This window comes from Trichechus manatus, unplaced genomic scaffold, assembly GCF_000243295.1.
Source record: "Trichechus manatus latirostris isolate Lorelei unplaced genomic scaffold, TriManLat1.0 scaffold00071, whole genome shotgun sequence".
Taxonomy (NCBI): Eukaryota; Metazoa; Chordata; class Mammalia; order Sirenia; family Trichechidae; genus Trichechus; species Trichechus manatus.
Genome location: NW_004444007.1, coordinates 5,349,736 through 5,372,764, shown reverse-complemented (window position 1 = coordinate 5,372,764; position 23,029 = coordinate 5,349,736). Strand labels below are relative to the sequence as shown.

The following is a 23,029-nucleotide window of genomic DNA, read 5'->3' as shown; positions in this document are numbered from 1 at the left end:
AAAAAAGAAATTACAATAGAATTGGGGACTATTCAGTTTAGTACAATGAAATTTATTGACAGGTGCTGTGAGAGGCTCTAGAAACACCCATGTGGCAATAATTCAATATATTGTGGTAAATTGTATAGTCAGTTACAATCAACAGCAATAGAAACAGAAATGTGCATCTATAATTCTTTCCTTTATATATCTGACCTGTTTTTTTTTTAATATATTACATTAATGCTTTTGGATTTACAACAGAAAATGCTCTGTTTGTGATTCTTTGGGAGTCATATCTACCTTATGTTTTTCTTTCTCTTACACTATTCCTGGCAGGAATGGTTATAATCAAAAGCAAGAATCTTTATCTATATGGACTATGAAGAATAACAGAACTGGTTTAGAATTCTAGCACCCTTCTTACCATCTGAGTCATTTTGGGCCATCTGCTTAATCTCTTAAAACTCAGGTTCCTTTTCTGTGAAACTGTGATGATAATGTAACTAGATTTGTTGGATCATTTTGTATATTGTCTGGCACGTGATTAGCGATCAATAAATGTTGCTATTTTTATTAATCACCAGCATAAGCCTGAGAGGGTTAATTTTCAATAGTGTTCAGCTGCAAACATTTGACTTTTATTTTCTTTGTGTGGTTCACTTTATTTCCCTAAACCAAGGGCGCATCTTTCTAGTTATCTTTTCATAGGTCAGGCGCTGTGGTGGCGCAGTGGTTAAAGCACTTGGCTTACCTTGCTTATCGGGTAACTGGCACAGTGGGTAAACGCTTCACTGCTAACCAAAAGATCCGAGATTAAAATCCACCAGCTGCTCCATGGGAGAAAGATGTGACAGTCAACTTCCATAAAGACTTATAGCCTTAGAAACCTATGAGGCAGTTCTACTCTGTCCTATACGGTCACTATGAGTCAGAATCAACTCAATGGCAGTGGGTTTGGGTTGGTTTTCATAGCTCAATTTCACATTTACCTAAAAGCTGTCGTGCATAATGAGATAATAATATTTCCTATAAGTAAACTGTGATTAAAATTAATATTAAGAATTGTGTATAGCTAAGTTCAAATGCAAGGAGGCTTGGTGGTACAGTGGTTAAGCACTTGGCTGCTAACCGAAGGGTCAGCAGTTCAAACTTTCAAACCCACCAGTCGCTCCACCAGAGAAAGTTGTGACAGTCTTTTCCATAAGGATTTACAGCCTTGGAAACCTATGGAGCAGTTCTACTCTGTCTAATAGGGTCACTATGAGTCAGAATCCACTCAAAGGCAATAGGTTTTGTGGGTTTAAGTTCAAATATATCTACCAAATATTTAATTCTGATGAATAGTTAAAATGCAGACAACAATAAGTAAATTGATGAATTGTGCTTATTTTGAAACACATACACTTAAAGTTAAAACATTTTTGGCCTATGTAACTCATTTTTTGATAAAAATATTGCATTTGAAAATTTGCATAAATCAAAATATACTTGAGAAATACAAAATGACAAATAGTAAAAATACAACAATTTAAGTTATGTGTTTTATTGGTAGGAGTACAAAAACAATAATTAATTTGGCATTTATCGTTTTCTGCTCTGTACAGTGGCCAGAATTCAGCAATTAGTCATTTTATTTCCCCCTTAAAATTGGAAATTGTATCTCCCAGATATATCACTACTATCTTTACCAATTGAATAAAGCTTGACCTTTGTTACTGTATTCAGAGAGGTCCCAACTTTCCAAAAAGTAGAACTCTAAAAGTCATATGTTAGTTTGTTTTTTAGAGCATCGAATATATTTTCACATAGCTATGTTATGCAGTGCTACATAGGCACCATGAAGTAGATTTTCACAAAACATTATGAATTCAATGGGGGATGGGGTGGGTTAACAGGAAGGCATAGCCTCAATGAGCCTTGATTTATTTGTCCTTATTTGAATCCTAAACTTGTCACTTGTTGCTTTTAAATGAATATGTTGATGATATCCTTCATAAGGGTTCTTCATCTTTGTCGATAACGTAGGTATTATTCACATTATTTCTCCAGCATTTTCTTTTAAGCTAAACATAAAGAAGAGAAATTAAAGTTTTTGAGGTGGGAAATTAGTATTTTTAAGCACTTAATATGTGTCTTTCTAATTATCAATTTGGCACACATTTTTTAATTATAGTGTGCTAAATATTCAAACTTTTCACTTATATTATTTTTATTGATCCTCACTTCACCCCTAAGAGGTGGGTGTTCTTATTTCTATTTTAAAGATAATAAAGCTGAGGTTCAAAAAGTTGACATGAACTTTTTTATTTGAACCAAGATCTGCCTGATTCCTGAGATGATGCCATTTTTATCATTCTATGCTGCCTCTACACAAGCAAAATCCTTATCAGCTTGTTTACCGGGAGACAATTCTGGCCATTGAAAGTTCTTTGGAACTCTATTTTAAACTCCTTTAGCAAGAGAACCAGCAAGATGATTTGTTTGTTTTTCTATAGGTATATGGCCATTATTGATCCCTTGAAGCCCAGACTGTCTGCCACAGCTACCAAGATTGTCATTGGAAGTATTTGGGTTCTAGCATTTCTACTTGCTTTCCCTCAGTGTCTTTACTCCAAAACCAAAGTCTTGCCGGGACGTACTCTTTGTTATGTGCAATGGCCAGAAGGTTCCAAGCAACATTTCACGTAAGTTAATTCTCTCTTATACTTTTCATTCAATGTATCAAACATTTAGAAAACTATGGGTTGAGAGCAATGATTAAATAAATATGACATAGACCCTTCCCTCAGCAGCTCACACTTGATGGGAAAAGAGACATGTACAAAATATGACATGATCTTTGTATAAGTTACAGAAGTTTCCTGTTGGAAGAATATGATGACTTCTATATGGGTAGCTCTGGAGAATTTCCCGGAGGAGGTGACATCTGATTAAAGTTTTATACAATGAGCAGATTATTGAATTAGGCATTTACAATATCATTGGAGATGAAAGCATTGCCCAGAGGAAAGCAGAATTGTTATTGATTGAGAAATGAATGAGAAGGGAGGAATTTAAGTCCAAAGGTGTTGATTGCTCTTTTAAGAAGCCTGGATGGGGAATAGAAGAGGAAACTTGGTAGGTTCTTTAATTTTGTTTTGGTTTGATTTGGTGTTTTTGTTTGTTTAGCATTAAAGAAATCTGGCTACTAGATTTAAAAGTAAATAGAAAAGCTACATGATAGAATTTGATATTTCATATTTTGGATCCACCGTAAGAAAAGCGAAAGGAAACTAAACAATACTGTGTAATTGCTTGCATTTTATTTTTTTAAATCTGATCACTTACATTTATTTCTATAAAATTCCTATTTTCCTATTTTAGTGGCATTTTACTTTAAAAAACAAATGATGAAAATATAATGGCAATCTTTGAAGGCGGCCATTTTATCTAGCTCAGCTTTCCAAATTTTAGAAGAAAATTATTAGGAAGCATTTATTGAAGGAAAAAGCAGGCAGCAATTATTAAACTGAGCATTGTATACTATCCATTATTGTTAATAAATCTTAATTTGTGTGATAATATTATCGACTTTAAATGATTTGTTGACTGAATTTCTTTTTCGTTGACTTTAAATCAATTCTTAGTGCATAGCTACCAGGAAACGGGAAGACATGGAAATTTAAGATTACCTTTACAAAAATGCACAGGTACCGAGAAGGACTGTTATAACAAACTCTAATTAAAGTTCCCTAAGACAGTGGAAGCCACAGGAGTTTGTACAAATTCTGTTTGGGCTGTTATGTTATGGCTTACTCTCTTAATCCTCCCTAATTACATCCTTATAATTTTGATTGAAAGCTATGAAATCTCACAATTTAATTTGATAGTATGCAATAGCATGTCTTTGGTGTGACTAATATATCTGCATGTTACTTAGCAAATTAGCAATGCAATCAGTTGTACTATGACTTTGAAAAATGCATGTGAACATCTTTACCTGATTTTTTTTTTAAATCATTGTTCAATAACTCATGGAACCAGTATGACTCAGAGTATCTGCTTGCATTTTTTTCTGTTTGGAAGGAAAAACAATTTATTTCAAATATTTCTAATGCTGCTGAGATATAAAGAATAGTCCTACATATAGAGTTATCAGTTGCTTAGTTTATTCTGTCCCATCCATTTTCCTCTGATCATAAATTTAATTAGTTTAGCTCAGCAATTACCAACCAGAGAAAAGACCCTCATCCTGGACCTCCAGGTAAGGGGAATGTGTGTAGTTTAAGTGACTACTTCAGTTCAGTTATAGTTTCCATATACAACGTAAAGCTTGGCAAAGATCAACTGGAAGTGTTTGGAAGTGACTGTAGGTAACAATAACGGGGTATTTTGACAGATTTGTAACATCAGAACATAGAGATAATCTTAGTATTTTTAATTATTGATTTGAAACTGAATTAATTCAAAGTCCCACATATTTCATCTCAATATACTGTTCAGCATGTGTCATTTTTTATTTCTTGCAGTTACCACGTTATTGTCATTATACTGGTGTACTGTTTCCCATTGCTTATCATGGGTATCACATACACCATCATTGGAATTACTCTCTGGGGAGGAGAGATCCCAGGAGATACCTGTGACAAGTATCATGAACAACTGAAGGCTAAAAGAAAGGTACTGTACCTTATAATTTATCTAGCATTTATGTAAATTGTGGCACATCATATAGGAAAAAACCTAGTTGGGGCAGTTTAATATAATGTGATCTGATGCTTCCCTTCTACTTTACTGTTTTTTTTTTTTTTTAATTTTCTTTCTTCCTTTTTGTCTTCTGTAAATCACTGTACACATCCAATATCAGTCTGTGATACAATAGTCACCTCCTTTTTTATTTTTTTATAAAAAGGTTGGACTTTTTATCACCTTTTACAGAGCATTCTCACTTACTCCACCTGAAATTGCTGAAATTTCACTTTAAATGGGCTCCCAGTTGATTGTATTTCTGCAGTTATAGCTATCTCTGTCCTTTATGGAACATAACTTAGGGAGCTCTCTCTGCCTCTGATGTACTCTATAAACTGCCCAAAGCTTGTTGGCTTGTTGCTCGTTTTATCCCAGTAATGGCATCTCTATAGTTGTCTTTGCTATAATTTCCTATGTCGTGGAAAATCGCTATAGGAAGTTTCCACTCTCTGTCTCTTCCCTCTGCTTCCATTCATCTATCTGTCTGTCTAGCTACCTATCATCAGTGTATCTGTATCTATCTAGATAGAGCTGTCTATCCATCTCTACCTCTCCTTTTCCCTCTGTTTCTCTATCTCTCCCTCTCTAGCTCTCTATCTTGCTATCTCTCCCATGATCTGGTGGTTTCTACCCAGCCGTTTAGATTGAGTGATAAGAGCTGCATTAATAGTGTTGTAAAACTTATTGGGTAACATGAAACAAACCTATTTCTGACTGATTCAAATTAAGAAGAAAATCACTAAAATTTATTCTATTGGCAATTTTACTAGGATAAACTTTTTCATTAAGTTTTTTTACTGACTATCATTGTGTGACTCAATGAATGAAATTTCTTATAAATTCCTGAAGTTGAAAGGAATCTTCCAGTCATCTGTTTTATCTACCTGTCTCCACTTGATGTGTGCCTAATGCATATCAAGAGGTTTTTCGAAGGGTGAGTGAGCCATACTGATTATACCAATTATTACTTATTTCACTTATTATTCACTTATTTATGTAGAACTAGTGCCAACCACATGAGCACTTCCCTTAAAATACGCTCAGCAATCTTAAAAACCACTTAACTACAAATACTTATTTAACAATCATCAATTGTGTTTTGAAAATCGAATGTAGAAAATAGGTTTAATTTCAATACTAATGTTTTCCCCTCATTGTTGACAAATAATGGTATACAGGACTTATATCCATTTAACATTTTGTCATTATCTCCAGTATTTTAAAAAAAGGTAAGCATGCTGTTTTTCATATCAATTTACTCATTTCATCCTAAAATATATATAATTTAATTTATATTTGAAAAAAATTACCTTAAAATTGATATGCATAAACATAAAACTTTATCTTCAGCCCCTAAAAATAAAGAACTCTAAAACTAGGAGAACTTCAATAACATGGTCAGTTCATAACAAGAGTTTCTCTCTCCCCTTTGTAAAGCCAGAGCTCTGGTGACAAAGTGGTTAAGAGCTATGGCTGCTCACCAAAAGATTGGCAGTTCAAATCCACCAGCTGCTCCCTGGAAACCCTATGGGGCAGTTCTACTCTGCCCTATAGGATCGCTATGAGTCAAAATCGACTCCATAGCAAGGGTGTGTTTTTTATTTTGTTTTTTGTAAAGCCAACCTTAATTTTCTAACATCTTGCTCGTATTGTAAGATAACCTTTTCTGGATATTTTCTTACAACTATGCTTTGGGCATCATCACATTAAATAACGTATCAGATATTCTATCCATTTCAGAAAAATTCCTATTTTTGTGTTACCCACTTAGTTCCCTGTGTTTCCTTTCATTTCTTTCTTATTGATTTAAGTGTCTTTTAAAAATACTTTTTTACTTTAACTTCCAGAAAAAATTAAAATAAGTGCAATAATTGTAGATAATAGCTACTTTTTCTCTCTATATATGTGATATTTTTCTGGGATAAAAAATGAAAATGCAATCTTAGTGCTCTTTTTTATTTTTGAGTTTAGAGTCCAAAGGGAACAATAGCAAGAGGGAATATTCTTGTCTTTGTCCTGTTGCCTAAATATTCCCTTTTGATTTCATTACTGTAGAATTTGAAAGTAGAAATATCAACTCAAACCATGAGTATGACAGTATGATCCTTCTAGAATATTTCAAAAAAGTAAGAGACATTTTAATGTTGTAGTTCTCATGTCTTTCTCACAAAACGACATCCACTCTGTTGACTTTCAAAAGAAATCAACTTGCCTTTGGATTTCTCTCTTAGTCCCTCACAGCTATAAACATCGTTATCTAGGCTGTAATGTCCATTTTGTACAAAAGTTTAAAATTTCAAAATATCTAGCTTTTCTCTTAATTTTTTTTCTTTTTCTGAAAGTAAAATATCGTTCTGATATGGTTTGGAATATAATTATTTCTAGTAATCATATTTTCTTATTTACCTAGTGCTTCCGTAACAGGTGGTTGCCTTAAAGAACAAAAATTTATTTTCGCACAGTCTAGAGGCTAAAAGTCCAAATCAGGGTCTTGGCTGTATCAATTCCTTCTGTGAGCCCTCTCCTAGTTTCTGTTATCTGTGGAAAATTCTTAGTGTTTCTTGGCTTGTAGTCAGATATTCGCATATCATCTGTCTTCTCCCTGTTTCTCTGTGTCTATTATGCTCTTTTTATAATTCAGAAGTGATTAGATTTAGAACCCAACCTATTCTGATATGACCTCACTAACATAACAAAAAAGAAAAACTCTTATTTCCAAACAGGATCACATCCACAGGTTCAGGTACAGGGGCCAGAACTTCAATAAATATGGGGAAGGGGCTCAATCCAATCCATGTTGTTGTTGTTGTTAGGTGCCATTGCGTTGGCTCTGACTCATGGTGACCTTATGTACAACAGAATAAAACATTGCCTGGTCCTGCGCCATCCTCACAATCATTGATTGCTATGTTTGAACTCATTGTTGCAGTTACGGTGTCAATCCATCTCATGAGGGTCTCTCTCTTTTCCACTGACTTTATCAAGCTTGATATCCTCCTCTAGTGATTGGTCTCTCCTGATGACATGTCCAAAGTAAGCAAGACTGAGTCTCTCCATCCTTGCTTCTAAGGAGCATTTTGGCTGTACTTTTTCCAAGACAGATTTGTTCGTTCTGGGTGTCCTCAGTATATTCAATATTCTTTGCCAACACAGTTCAACTGTGTCAGTTCTCCTTCAGTTTTCTTTTTTTATTGTCTAGATTTCACAAACTTATGAGGCAATGGAAATGACCAAGGCTTGGGTCAGGTGAACGTTAGTCATCAAAGTGACATCTTTGCTTTTTAACACTTCAAAGAGGTCTTTTAGAGCAGATTTGCCCAATGCAACATGTCATTTGATTTCACTGCTGCTTCAATGGGTGTTGATTATTAATCCAAAAAGACTGAAATCCTTGACAACTTCAATCTTTTCTCTGTTTATCATGATGTTGCTTATTGGCCCAGTTGTGAGGATTTTTGTTTTTGTTATGCTGAGGCGTAAAAGAGTACCAGATGTTAATTGAACCTCCAAATACACATACACAAGTATAAATAAATGCTGAAAAAGTATTCATCAAGTCACTAAGAGAAGATCTTTGCAACTATTGAGGAGCATTGCTTCTGTTTTTCTTTCTCTCAAGATCTTTAGGAATTGTGCTCAATTTGAAGCATTGAAGAGTAAATTCTCTGAAGAACAGCCAATAGAAATATATTACATTTCTAAGTTATATAGAAACTAGCATGTCTAAAAGGAGCCCTGGTGATGCAGTAGTTAAGGGCTTGGCCGCTAACCAAAAGGCCGGCGGATTCATGGGAGAAAGACTTGGCGATCTGCTCCCGTAAAGATTACAGCCAAGAAAACCCTATGGGACATTTCTACTCTGTCACATGGGATTGCTATGAGTGAGAAAAAACAATGGCATGTCTAAAAGTTGAACTAATATGAACCTTTCAGATAATTTAAAATTAACCACTTTAACTAGAGCTTTACATATGTAATGACTAAGTATTTATAGTTTAAAGATAATACCACTGCTTCTAGCTAGCAGCAGATAAGAATATTGAATATTGATCTTTAGAAATCAATTAATTCCTCTAGAAATATTTAGTCATCATTAAAATTACAGTACTGTCCTTGATCATCAATATTAAAATTCTATGATTCCAGTGGCTTAATAAGATCTAGGAGTTAATCTGTAAGGAATGTTCTATCATTTGAGTCACATGGATAGAACTGAGTCTTTCTAGAGAGAGAAAAATGTGAGTAAGCGTAATAATAAACCCCTTCTTACATAATGCATTTTACAGTTTCAAAGCCTTTGTATACCTCATATGACAAGCAAAGGTACCCATAATTTATAGTAAATTTTCTGAGTTTTAAGATCCTGTCTGTACCCATTGGCTTTAAATATGTCTATTTAAATATATATATATATAGAGAGAGAGAGAGAGAAAGAGAATAATAATGTGTCTGCTTAATGTAACACGAATGGTTAAGAATCGCTGCAATCTAAATGAAAATAGCTGTCCTCAGATAGTTGCAAGATATAAAGTATCAGTTAATATCACACAATCCCCAAAGCCTGAGTGAGGTTATTTTTATTCTATTTAGTGGAACTGGTTAATCTTTTTCAGAAATCTATGCTATACAATACATTGCTATAATATTCAAATTGGAAATTATATTTTTCTAAAGTTTTAAGAGAGAATGCTTTTCTAATATTACCCTGTTTACAGAGCATAGTATATTAATGCTTAGGTTCCAGTGTGAGAATAATGTAGTGTCACTTAAAGAAACTGATCCTTATCTACTTTATTCTACTTATTGGTAGATATATTCACAGATATTAGCTACTTATTAAAACATTGACTAAAAAACTATGTATGAAAATTATTATTAAAATGATCCATTTAATTTCATAAAATTATAACAATATTCTAAAATGTATCATTTGATTTAACATCTCATATACCAGCACATGAAAAGTCAGATTTTAAAAGGCTAGTGTTCAACCCACAAGCTGATTTAAAATACATTTGAAGTTATCAAAAATATATTATAAAATGATAGATCTGATCAGAACCTAAAATTTCATGAATTCCTTGACTTACTACTCTTCTGGATTAAAACCCAATGTAGTGTAAGGAAGAAATGAGTGGAAGGTGCTGAAAGATCTCGTATTTGGGATGTTCTCGTGAAAAAAATTAAATGTGCTGTTTAAATACTTTTCAGTCTTGCCAATATCATCTTGTTTCTTTAAGTATCTCTAGTAAGAAAACCATAGATATTGTCTCAAAAGTCATTGTAATGCTTACTAGAGTTAGGATCTTATCTTTAAATCCGCAGGGCTACAATTGAACTCATTCACCTTGAAAACAGAGAAGAATAACACATAGTATTCTCATAAATTAAGTCTACTTTCTTCCCAACTTGGTGAAAAAAAAAAAATGTAGTGACATTCTCTTATAATGATTTTAAGTCTCTTGGCAAGGACAAAATATATTCCAAAATAGATGTGTGAGTGAGACATGAATTCCTGCTGGTGTCTTGGCATATCTATGTAGAGTAAATGCTAGAAGACCAGTGATTAGCAAGATGTAAGGATATAAATTATACTAATTAATAGATACATGAATTTGACAAACACTGCCAATACCTTACATAATTAAAATTATTAAATGCATCTGTAAGAAAAAGAAGAAATGGCTAGATAATGAAAACAATGAGAATATATCATATCAACCTCATTCAAGGTTGTTTACTAAAAGTTCCTATTTTGGAAATGCCAAAGACAATGTTTGTATGGATTCAAGTAAAATTTTTTCCAGTCTTGTGAAATCCTTAAGAATCAAGTAAAGAAAGATGGACTGGTTGCATGTTGTATGAACATTGGTTGAATGAGTACAGTCCAAGAGTGCTGATGAAGAGAATGATCTCAGTCTGGAGGGAGGGTTCTAAGGGCATGCCACAGAGCTCTGCCTTCTGTCCTATTATGTTCAAAATTAATCAATAACAGGAATATAAGTTATATGATGATGATAATTAAATCTATAATTAACCAGTACCGGTTGCCATCGAGTCAATTCCAACTCATAAAGTAGATCACCAGGGCTTTCTTCCCAGGTGCCTCTGGTAGACCAGAACCACCAGTCTTTCTGTTAGTAGCAGAGTGTGTTAACTGTTTTCGCTACCCAGGGACTCTAAATCTATAGGTAGGGACAGAATATTATTAGATGACTGAATTAGGAACTGGGAAGGCCAAGAGCACAGTGCTAAGTGCATGATAGACTGCACATGATATGGGGTCTTGAACCCATGGGTGACTGGAAAGACAGAGGTCGTGAATGTCAAAGATTTGTATTATAGTCTTGTTCTGTCTAGGTGTGATCTTAGACACATCACTTTAACTTTCTTGGGCCCTGTTTACTAAAAACTGTAGAAGTTTAAGGAAGGTCATATATAAGGTCCTTTTGGAATTAAAAACCCCCTCATTCTAATGCTTAGCGCTATTCCTTTTACATAGTAGGCCTTTCATCCATGTTGCCATTTCCTTTTTCTCATGCCAATTTGTTCCTTTTTCAATGTGGAGAACCTAAATTTGGATGCAGAATTTATGCCCAGATAGCTGATTCTTACTTTTCTCCTTTAACTAATGAAGAGTTTATTCTTAAGATGGCTGTAGATTTTATCAAGATTTATAGTCAAGATAAATCACATTAAGATTGAAATCAGATTCCATATGCCCTAAGGTTTCTTGGTGTTCTGTGCCTTAACTGTAACAATAAAAGTAAATGACAAATTGCCTGGGTGACATTTAATCATAGTAACAACAGCAACAAGCCCACCACCGCCACCACATACACACAGAGTTATTTTCAACCTTTAGTTTTAGCCTATACACTATTCTAACTCTTGGAAAATATCCACTAAAGCAACTTGAATCAAGAAATTGATAACACATTTCCCTCTCTTTGTTTTAGTATTTACATCATATTTTATGCTATTAATCTGAATTGCCTAACACCACCCTTTAGCAACCCAGCTGCAGCAATCAAAGTAACACAACATGTGCACATTTTTCTGAAAGAGAGCTCATTGTGCAATGTCAGCAGTGGTGAATATTCAGAGTGATTGAAAATCTACTGAAATGCATGTCTCTTTCTGCTGGCTTTATGACTAGACTATAATTTTTCTGACTCTTTTCCCATAATCAATTTGTTTCATCTTTATGTACTTCCCCTGCTTTGTTGTGGAGCCCTGGTGGCACAATGGTTAAGAGTTCAGCTGCTAACCAAAAGGTCAGCATTTGGAATCCACCAGCCGCTCCTTGGAAACCTTGTGGGGCAGTTCTACTCTGTCCTGTAGGGTTGCTATGAGTCGGACTCAACTCGATGTCAACAAGTTGGTTTTGGTTTTCCTTTATTTCTATAAGAAAATAAACTCAAGGTTATCCATATGACTTAGACTTCAAATATTAATACATTATGTAGCTGTTCAAGCTCAGATATACTGCAGTTGACTTGTTTCTTTTTGTACCTCCCCATTTCTATACTTCCACAACATATTTCATTCATTTCCACATATATTTCCCCCAATAATTTGTCAGAATAATATCATTATTAATAATATTATTAATCATAAAACCATAATATCTCCCTTTTAAAAACTCATGCATTCTACTTTCTTTTTAAAATATGTATTATCATCTAGCTATAAAACCAGCATTTTAATAATAGATTTTCTAAGGAAATAGAAGTCAGAATTAGAAAATATCTTTCCTAAATTTCTGTCATGTATCATAAATATCATAAATATTTATATTTTGACTGACGAATATATGGATATTATTAGAATATATCTGCCTGATATTTTCTGAAAGTACGTAAATTTCAGAAGGATATGATAAAATTTTATCTAATTAGGTCTTTAACAGCCTTACTGTCTTAAAAGAGAAGAACTAAAAACAAAGCAAAACAAAGTAAAATTTAAAAAAAACACACACATGAACCTCCAATGGATATGATTAATATTATAATAAAGTGCTTCTGATTGAAACACTGAAGCCTAAAGAGAATTAATAGCTGTCTGTTCACTCTGGTTAACTCCTTCCACCTCCCCCCATGCTACAGCCTGCAATCAGGAGAGCCTCCTACCTCTGAGCTTTGCATCGATTGCCAATACCACTTGCTTTAAAGTCTTTGATTAAGTGTTCTCTCTGCTCTCTATGGGTGACAGTGGATGGGAATCAGTTTGAAAAACCTAGAAACATTTCTGTGTTTCTTTTTGGCTTGCTAGTAGTACTTGAGAAGTGGAAGTGTTTATTCCTTTTTTTAAAAGACAACACAAGACAAGGTGAGCACTTTAGGAGGAAACATCTATAGACTTTGAGTGCTTGGCAATCACTTGGAAAGTTTTCTCTACAGAATACTCATGAATATTACTCACAGTGCAATTACTGGTGCAGGGAAGACCAGGACCAAGTTCAGGCATCATGGATTTCTGGCAGGAAAATGAAGCTTAGCATATAAAATCTATAACAATTGCCACAATTCTCAATACTTGAGAGTATATTACATATATACATGTATATGTATTTACATTTGAGAGTTGCAGCAATTATTGTAGGTTTTATAAAATCACTATCTATATGGACGGATTAGATTTAATCAGACTATTCTAGTAGTTTCACAATGGGTTTGTTCCCTTTGTTCATTTGTTTGTTTTAAACTTGGATCCATCTTAAATGTATTTGCATAAATTGTGGGAGAAGTCTCCAATTTTATTTTTTCTGGGTACTTTCCTGTTGTCCCCCACCCCCATTTATTAAATAATTCATCTTTTCCAACTAATAAAAACGTGACATTTACCATATTCTAAATTTTCAAATGTGTTTGAGATTGTCAGGATTTCTATTCTGTTTCTTTGACCTGTCTATTCATTCACTATCACCACACTGGTTAAATTAATAAATCTTTATCACATATTTTAATAACTGACAGGGAAACTTTCTACCTCTATTTACTTTTTTTTTTTTTTTGAGAATTTTCTTAGCTATTCTTGCTTGTTTACTTTTAAATATAAAATTTATAATCATCTTGTCTAGTTAAAAAGTGATTTTTACTCCTGGAATTGGATTATATTTATTAACCTAAGGGAAGTGGGCAATAAATACTGAGTAATGGAAATATGGAATGGATTGATGAAAGGCTAAGTGGCATTGTTTTGTGTTATTTTTAGATAGTAGAGCATAGTGACTGGGAATAGAGGCTCTCAGTAAATGGTCCAAGTTCAAATGCTCTAATACATACTTTGGGCAATATAACCTATCTGAATCTCAGAGAGGTTACTGTCCAGGTAAATGGAAATAAAAATAATAGTGCATACTCATGTGGCTGTGCAGAAATTAAATGAGGTAATACATACTGTATATTTAGAACAGTGCTTAGCACGTAGAATTGTACTTGGTAAATGCCATCTCTTATTTTAGGCACTTTACTCTGAATGTGGATGCAAGTATTGTGGAGGTGAGAAAGCATAGTGTGATAGAAAATTAAGGAGGTATCAACTAGCCATTTATCTTTTTAAACATAATATTGACTTAGATTACATACTGTGTCATAGTTTGCAAAGAACTTCCACATATATATTATTTAAAATCACAATGTCTATGTGAAATTTTCTTAGTTTACAGAAAAAGGAAACTGAGTCTAGAACTTACAGAGTTAATAAGTGGCAGGGCCTGGACTTCAGTGCTGGACACAAGTTTTTAGGATTGTATTACTTTAGAGAAGTAGTTCAAAGAACCAGATATCAGAATGATACCTTACATCTGAATATTATTTGTAGTACACAGGAGCTTTCTTATACATTATCTGTACTGATCCTCACAATAAGACTGCAAGGTATGCCTGTGTCTGCTCCATTGAACAAAACAGGAAACTGCAACTCTGGGAAAGTGAAAGTTGTCCACACTTGTTGAGCTAGTTATTGTGCAAGTGGAGTCCATTCAATACTGCAGAATGGAACACTACCATTCTTTCCACTACATGGAGCTGTGTTATGGATTGAATCAATGCCCCCCTAAAATATGTGTTGAAGTCCTAACCTCTGTACCTGTAAACATGACACTGTTTGGAGATAGGAGTTTTCTTTTGTTATGTTAATTAGATTATACCAGAGTAGTGTGGGTCCTAAACCTAATCACTTCTGAGTTATAAAAAGAGCATAATAGACACAGAAACACACACAGGAGGGAGGGGGAAAACAGCTGATCCATCTGGTAGATGCATCTACCAGCCAAGGAGTGCCAAGGATTGCTGGCAGCTACTAAAATCTGAAATAGACAAGGAAGGACTTCCCCCTAGAGCCACATCCTGAATTCTGACTTCTAGCCTACTAAACTGTGAGAAAATAAATTTCTGTTCTTTAAAGTCATCCACTTGTAGTATTTCTGTTACAGCAACACTAGGTAACTAAGACAAGCTGCAAAGAATTGATGTCCACGCCTAGTCAATCTCTTGCCCATTAAAATTCCCTGCTCCATCCTTCCATTGCACATCCTGACTTACTCTAGAAGAATGCTGTTAAACAGAAATTTCTGTGATGATAGAAATGTTCCCTATGTGGGCAGTTCAGTATAGCAGCCATGACACTATTGACACTTGAAATGGTTAGTGCAACTTAGGAACTGTATTTAATTTTATTTTATTTGAACAAATTTAAGTTTAAATTTACGTAGCTACACGTGGGTAGTGGCTACAATCTTAGTCAGTACTACTCTAAAAAGACACAATAATATCAACCAGGCCCAGTCGTTATTGCACAACCAGTGTTTACTCTCATATTTGTGATAATATAGTAAGAATTGAAGAAAATTAAGAAGTCTACCACTAAGTTTTTACAAAAATTAAGATTAATGTAACATTTTGCTCATAGAGATAGTTTTTCTCTATTCTTGATTTCTCACTGTGTGTCATGTGTATTTCAACTGAATTCTTATTTTTAAGTTCCCCAAGACATCAGGAAAGATTTTCTTTGCAAGAAAAGAGGCATTGTGACTTCCTTGCATTTCTAATCTCGTATTTAACACAAGCACATCCTCACATAGTTGTCGTGGTATTTACTGGTGAAAACACAACCGTGGAGTCAGACAGGCTGGGTTTTATTCCTGGGTTGCCACTTACTGCCTCCCTGACTCTTAATCTCTTAGCCTCCATTTTCTCATTTATAAAAGACTGAAAAATTTCTTTTCTTGCATTTTTTCAGTGAGTATTAATCAAGGGAAAGTCTGTGTGAAAGTGTCTGGAACCTAATAGATGCTCATAAATATGCAATTTCAATCTTCCCTTTCTTTGTTCTACTTGTGAGACAAAAATAAATCTAATTATGATCAATAATAAAAAACATAATGTTTGTGATAGGTCTAGAAAAGCAACTAGCATTTGTTGGTGCTTATTATGTGTCAGACACTTGGTTTAGGTGCTTTAAATAGATTAGCCAGTTGAATCCTGACAACCACATGAGGAAAACTCTATTGTCATTTTCATTTTACAGATAAAGAAACAGACTTTAGACTGGTTAAGTAACTTGCCCAGTCTATTCAATGATAGAGTCAGGATTTGAACCCAGATAGTCTGATCCTAGAGAATGTGTTCTTAACTTTATATTATACTGATCATTTCTGTACTTGGCTCAAGGGTGAGGGGAGTAAATAAGATAAAGCAATTCTTCTTTTTCTATTTAGTTATCAGCAGTGCAACTGAATTATATTATTGCATTATTTATTGCTAGATTATGAGTTAAAAGTCCTTTGTAAGTTCAACTACCAAGATTTCTAATGTATTTCAAGGAAAAAGTGTTCTCCAGTACCAGCAGTCCACTTAAAAATTTATTCTTAGAAAACAACTCATGAGTAAACTGGGACCACGTGTACTTACTGAAGTGAAGGAGCATCCATTTTAGATACATAAATGTGCACTCAAAGCTGCTTTTTGATTGTTAAAAATTATAAAACAACTTTCTATATAGTATTGTTTGGTTTTCAGTTCGGGTGAGTTTGTTCTTGTAACATTCTAAAGCGCTTCTTAATACATACTAAATAAAAACTATACACAAATCCCCTTAACAATTTCTTTTTAGTTAATATAACACCCTAAAGCATATTGATGTTAATCAGTGGATTTGCTGCAACTGGAACAATTACATTGCTAAATCTCAGTAGACACATATAAATATAACAGTTTCTTATTCTTTGGAGAAAAAATAGATTTGTAAAGCGAAATGAGCACAAAGTTATGTGTGTGTGTGAGAGAGGGAGTGAGCGTGTTAGGGAGGAAAGTGATAGGATGATGCAAAACAAAACAAGTGAAAGGTTTTATAATACAGTGGAAGGAGAGCACTGGGACGCAGGACAGCTGAGCACTGTAACTTAGAATTGTCTTGATCCAACCACCACTTATCTCTGGCCTCCTTGTCCTATTTATAAAATGAGAAGATTGAACTAGATGATCTCTAAGGTCCCTTCCAAATGTAAATATATCTATCAGTGAGATTCATCAAATATTTTTTTCAACATCTAATGTATCCCAGTCATTGTACATAAATGATTTTATTTATACCTTATAAAAATCCTATAAAATAGGCTATATTCTGTAAGAAATATTATTGGGCCAGGCTCATAGGAAGTTTTCTAATGTGCAATTGATTTTGGTTTGAGCCAGAGTTTTCCTTCACACCTTTAACCCCATGCAAGTAGCCAAAGTTGCCCACATTATATTAAATTCAGGAAGACTTAGAAGATTTCTTCATGGTTAGACTGCGGGTTGTCTGCACACTTAAGGACGGCTCGGTATCGAGCCCTGTCCATTAAAAAATGAAAGTTATTCTTCTTCCAACTTGGAAGACAACAGTCCCTACAAGTCTTTCTTGCCAATCTCAGCAACTCCTCCACTTCCTTCTTCTTCTACCCTAGCCTTAGTCGTATCTAGTTGGAGAAAAGAACATGTGTGCTTTGACTTACGTTTAGGCAAGTGCTTCTTAAGGGTGCTAGTAGGAGAGAAAATGTGAAAGGAAATCACAGGAAACATTGATACTTATAGAATCAATTTATGCTATAGTGCAATGGCATATTATTTATATATTTAGCTCTCTGTTTATATAAATATGCTTATATGTATGTATAGATATACATATAGATGATGATATCGATGTAACTATAGATGCAGGTACAGATACAGATGCAAATACAGATATAGATATAAATGGGTGTCCTTGGATGGTACAAATGGTTAAGTGCTCTGCTGCTACCTGAAAGGTACATCCAGAGGTACCTCAGAAGAAAGGCCTGGTGATCAACTTCTGAAAAATCAGCCATTGAAAACCCTATGGAGCACAATTCTAAACTGACCCACATGAGGTCTCCATGAGTTGGAATCAAGTCAATGACAACTATTATACATGTACACACACACATACACACATATATGTATATACACACATACACACGTATATGTATGTGTGTGTATATATATACATATATGTATGTGTATATATATAATTAACATAATTCCTTTAACATTATACTATACTAAAAACAATGCTTGCTAGCTTTGCACGGTGGCAGTATCATAGCCAATGAGGTTTATCTGAGGTGTGATTATTACTGATGAAAAACAGTACGTACTTTCTTTCATAGTGGGGAAACCCACTCCAGTACTTTGCAGGACCATCTTTATCAAAATGAAATATAAATTGCCTGTCCAAGTGTAATAATTGCTAGAGAGTTCCAGTTAACAGAATGATGAACAGCAGGAAGTATATTGTTAAGCTTAAGAATTGCAAATCTCCATGACATAATTTACTAGCCTACCAAATATTTTCGTGGAGACCCCGGGTGATACGCTTTGCTGCTAACCAAAAGATTGGTGGTTCAAGTCCACCCAGAGGTGCCTTGGAAGAAAAGTCTGGCTATCTATTTCTGAAAAATCAGCCATTAAAAAACATATAGTACACAGTTCTACTCTGACACATGTGGGGTCACCCTGAGCCATAATCAACATGATGGTAAGTAGTTTTCAATATTTCTGCAAGACTGACATTCTGGCCCAGGCCCTTAGCTGGTAACACCAGGTCTTTTTCATTAAAAAAAAAAAAAATCCAAATGGTACATGATGAGCAGGCTTTTCTTTGTTAGTGTCCTTTGGTTGACAGATAGGATACAGGGGTTGCATATGTCATGGGCTCTCTCTCTGTTGGGAGTGAGCTTACTGTAAACGATACCAGATTAAATTAGCAACTTCAGCCACAAAAACAGCTCCATAAATTAAGTTTGTGTAAGTATATCCCTCACCATGGATTGACGTAGGTTCAGTAACAGAATACAAATGTCAGTTATATTTCATGATATCTGCCCTCATATGATTTAGGGAATGGGTGAGGAGGGAAGGGAAAGATGGAAAAAAGAGTCAAGGTTATTCAAGATCTTTAGAAATGGATCTCTCTGATCCAAGTGGCCAGAATGGTAGCTTCCTGGAACCAAGAAGAATTCCGCTCTGTTATCAATATACAATTTCCTCGGCAAGTGAGCCGAAAAAACCAAACTCGTTGCCGTCAGTCAATTTGACTATAGGACAGAGTAGAACTGCCCCATAGAGTTTCCAAGGAGCGGCTGGTTGATTCGAATTGCTGACCTGTTGGTTAACAGCTGAGCTCTTAACGACTGCGCCAGCGCTACTAACTGAGGGACTGAGGTGGAGTTCCTCCCCCACCTCATTCTAACTGATTTACCCTTTAGCTGAAAGAAAACTGAGGGAATGATTTTTCTGCCTGTTTGACTTGAATATTTTACTCCTTTCTCTCATTCCCTATTGGCAGTTTGCTGTTGAGAGCTCTTGCTCGATTACTCCTTCTCCATTCCTGCCTCAGAAGAAACCGTTCTCTTTTTAAAAGTATTTCCATCTTCAGATACTCTTTTTAATATGGGCCAAAGCACAATCTTCTAATATACGCAGGATGACACCTGCCCTCTCCCCAACGTAAACCCCTTTGCTGTCCAGTCGATTCCAACTCACAGCGACCATACAGGCAATAGCAGAACTTCCCCCAAAGTGTTTCCAAGAAGCAGCTAGCTGGTGGATTCAAACTACTGACCTTTTGCTTAGCAGCCGTAGTGCTTAACCATTACTCCACCCAGGCTCCCCAAAATAGCACTCTATAAGTGACTCTTACACCTTTAACCTTTTGCCATCCAGTCGATTCCAACCCATAGCGACCCTATAGGACAGAATAGAACTGCCCCATAGAGTTTCCAAAGAGCGGCTGGTGGATTTGAACTGCCAACCTTTTGGTTAGCAGCTGTATCACTTAACCACCGTGCCAACAGGGCTCCCTTACCCTCCTAGTTTTTATGTAATATCCAATCAGAAATCTCTTGATTTCATTTACCATTTAACTTTACTTATGTAGCCAGATTTTAATTGACTTCCTGAAGATCACCTCTTTTTTCTCTTCATGTATCCTTAAGGAAAAATGTCGATTTTTACTGAGGATTTTTACATTAGTCTAAAAGGAGAATTTGGCTTCTCATAGCATAAAACCCCTTTGGACACTTCTCAAGTCAGCTCCCAGCCAGTGATAGGTGTCTCTTGCTCTTCTTCTCCCTCTCCACCCTTTCTTCTTGCTGCCCCTGCTTGATCCACTTCTCTGCTCCAGAAAGACCATTCACCCACAATTTTTAAAGACAAATTTGGTACTATTCCTATTCCTTGAAACTTGAAAATACACATCTAAATCCATTGTGCTGCTCAGCAAACAAAATATCCTCAGCATACCCAATTTTAATCCCCTTCAAGTCAGGAGGGGATTATAAATAGAAAAATAATGTTTGCTTGTTTGTTTATTCTGTCACACTACACTGCACAAGCCCTTTATGTATGTAATTTCAATTACTTGCCCTAAGTCTTTTCAGATGTCTTTCTGTTACTATTTTCATTTTTATTTCATTTCAGAAAAGATTTCAAGGACACTTTCCTCTACTGCTTTGCCTAACTAGTAGATCCCTAAAGGACTAGAATTGTGTATTTCATTATGCTTTACTTACTGCATTTCCAAATTTATGGCTCTGTCAAATCATTTGTATGCCTCCTAAATCTGTCTTTTATTTGGAAATCCTTAGAACTAATGGAATTGTACATTGTGAATGCTTCTCCAGTATTATCCTCAGATTATTTCTGCCTCATTATTCCATTACTCTCTAACAATATGTGCCAGCATTATACAAATCTCCAGAACTGGAATGGCTAAAGCATTTTGCCACAACCATCTAAGCCAGATGAGAAGAATGATTCTCACTGACACTCCAAAGAAACACATACTTGCTTCATACAGTAAATACACAAAGGAAAGAAACATCCTAATAGAACTGAAGACAGCAGGCAGAATAGTAGTTGTACGTGAATTGGAAATAGAAACTTCAATATTAATCAGAATCATCATAGGTCCTTCAAATGCTACCCATGCGACAAATGCGCCTGGCAAAACTGGATATCCATCTGCAAAAAAACCGAAACAGGACCCATACCTCACAGCATACACAAAAAATAATTCAAAATTTATCAAAGACCTAAATATAAAGCCAAAACTATAAAGTTCATAGAAGGAAAAATAGGATCAATGCTAGAGGCCCTAATACATGACATTAACAAGATACAAACCATAACCAACAACACATAAACTCCAGAAGATAAGCTAGATAACTGGGATCTTCTAAAAATTAAACACTTACGCTCATCAAAAGACTTCACCAAAAGAGTCAAAAGAGAACCTACAGACTGGGAAAAAAAATTTGGCTGTTACAAATCAGACAAAGGTCTGATCTCTAAAATCTGTAAGAAAATCCAACACCTCTATGACAAAAAGACAAATAATCCAATTAAAAAATGGGCAAAGGAAGTGAACAGACACTTCACCAAAGAAGACATTCCAGCGGCCAACAGACACATGAGGATTTGCTTGCAATCACTAACCATTAGAGAAATGCAAATTAAAACCACAAGGAGATACCATCTAACCCTGGCATTACTGGCATGAATCAAAAAAACAGGAAATAACAAATGTCGGAGAGGCTGCGGGGAGATTGGAACTCTTATGCACTGCTGGTGGGAATGCAAAATGATACAACCATTTTGGAAAATGATATGGTGCTTCCTTAGAAAGCTGGAAATAGAAGTACCGTACCATCCAGTAATCCCACTCCTAGGAATACATCCTAGAGAAATAAGAGCTCTCACACAAATAGACATATGCACACCCATGTTTATTGCAGCATTGTTCACAATAGCAAAAAGATGGAAACAACCTAGATGCCCATCAACAGATGAATGGATAAACAAACTATGGTACCTACACACAATGGAGTATTATGCAACAGTAAAGAATAATGATGAATCTTCAAAGCATCTCATAACATGGATAAATCTGGAGGGTATTATGCTGAGTGAAATAAGTCAATCACAAAAGGACAAATATTGTATGAGACCTCTACTATAAAAATTCATGTAAAAGTTTACACACAAAAAGAAACAATCTGTTGGTTACGAGGGATGGGAGGGGTGAGAGGATCTAAACAGACAATAGATAAGTGGTAAATTTGGTGAAGGGTAAGACAGTACACAATACTGGGGAAGCCAGCACAACTTGTGCAAGGAAGGGTCATGGAAGTGCTGTAGACACTTCTAAACTCCCTGAGGGACTGAATTGCTGGGCAGAGGGCTATGGGGACCGTGGTCTCAGGGAACATCTAGCTCAATTGGCATAACATAGTTTATAAAGAAAATGTTCTGCATTCTACTTTGTGAGTGCGTCTGGGTTCTTAAAAGCCTGTGAGTAGCCATCTAAGATACTCCACTGCTCTCACCCCTTTGGGAGCAAGGGAGAATGAAGAAAATCAAAAATACAAGGGAAAGATTAGTCCAAAGGACTAATGGACCACAACTACCATGGCCTCCACCAGACTGAGTCCACTACAACTAGATGGTGCTGGCTACCAACACTGACTGCTCTGACAGGGATCACTATAGAGGATCCTGGACAGAGATGGAGAAAAATGTAGAACAAAATTCTAACTCACAAAAAAAGATCAGACTTACTGGCCTGACAGAGACCAGAGAAACCCTGAGAATATGGCCTCTGGACATCCTTTTAGCTCAGTAATGAAGTCACTCCCGAGGTTCACCCTTCAGCCAAAGATGAGGCCTGTAAAACAAAACGAGACTAAAGGGACACACCAGCCCAGGGGCAAGGACTAGAAGGCAGGAGGGGACAGGAAAGCTGGTAATAGGGAACC

The 23,029-nt window shown here is 35.3% G+C and overlaps 1 protein-coding gene and 1 non-coding gene across 2 annotated transcripts in view; both read left to right on the top strand.

The window, feature by feature from the left end:
- TACR3 (tachykinin receptor 3) overlaps positions 1 to 23,029 on the top strand; it is a 90,369-nt gene that overhangs the window by 32,003 nt on the left and 35,337 nt on the right. The window contains exons 2-3 of the mRNA XM_004380201.1: positions 2,478 to 2,666; positions 4,491 to 4,641. Coding sequence (XP_004380258.1) covers positions 2,478 to 2,666; positions 4,491 to 4,641 — 340 coding nt within the window. The remainder of the gene's footprint in view (positions 1 to 2,477; positions 2,667 to 4,490; positions 4,642 to 23,029) is intronic.
- LOC111821230 (U4 spliceosomal RNA) lies at positions 18,293 to 18,481 on the top strand. The gene has a single exon (XR_002824674.1). It is a non-coding gene; the product is annotated as a U4 spliceosomal RNA (small nuclear RNA).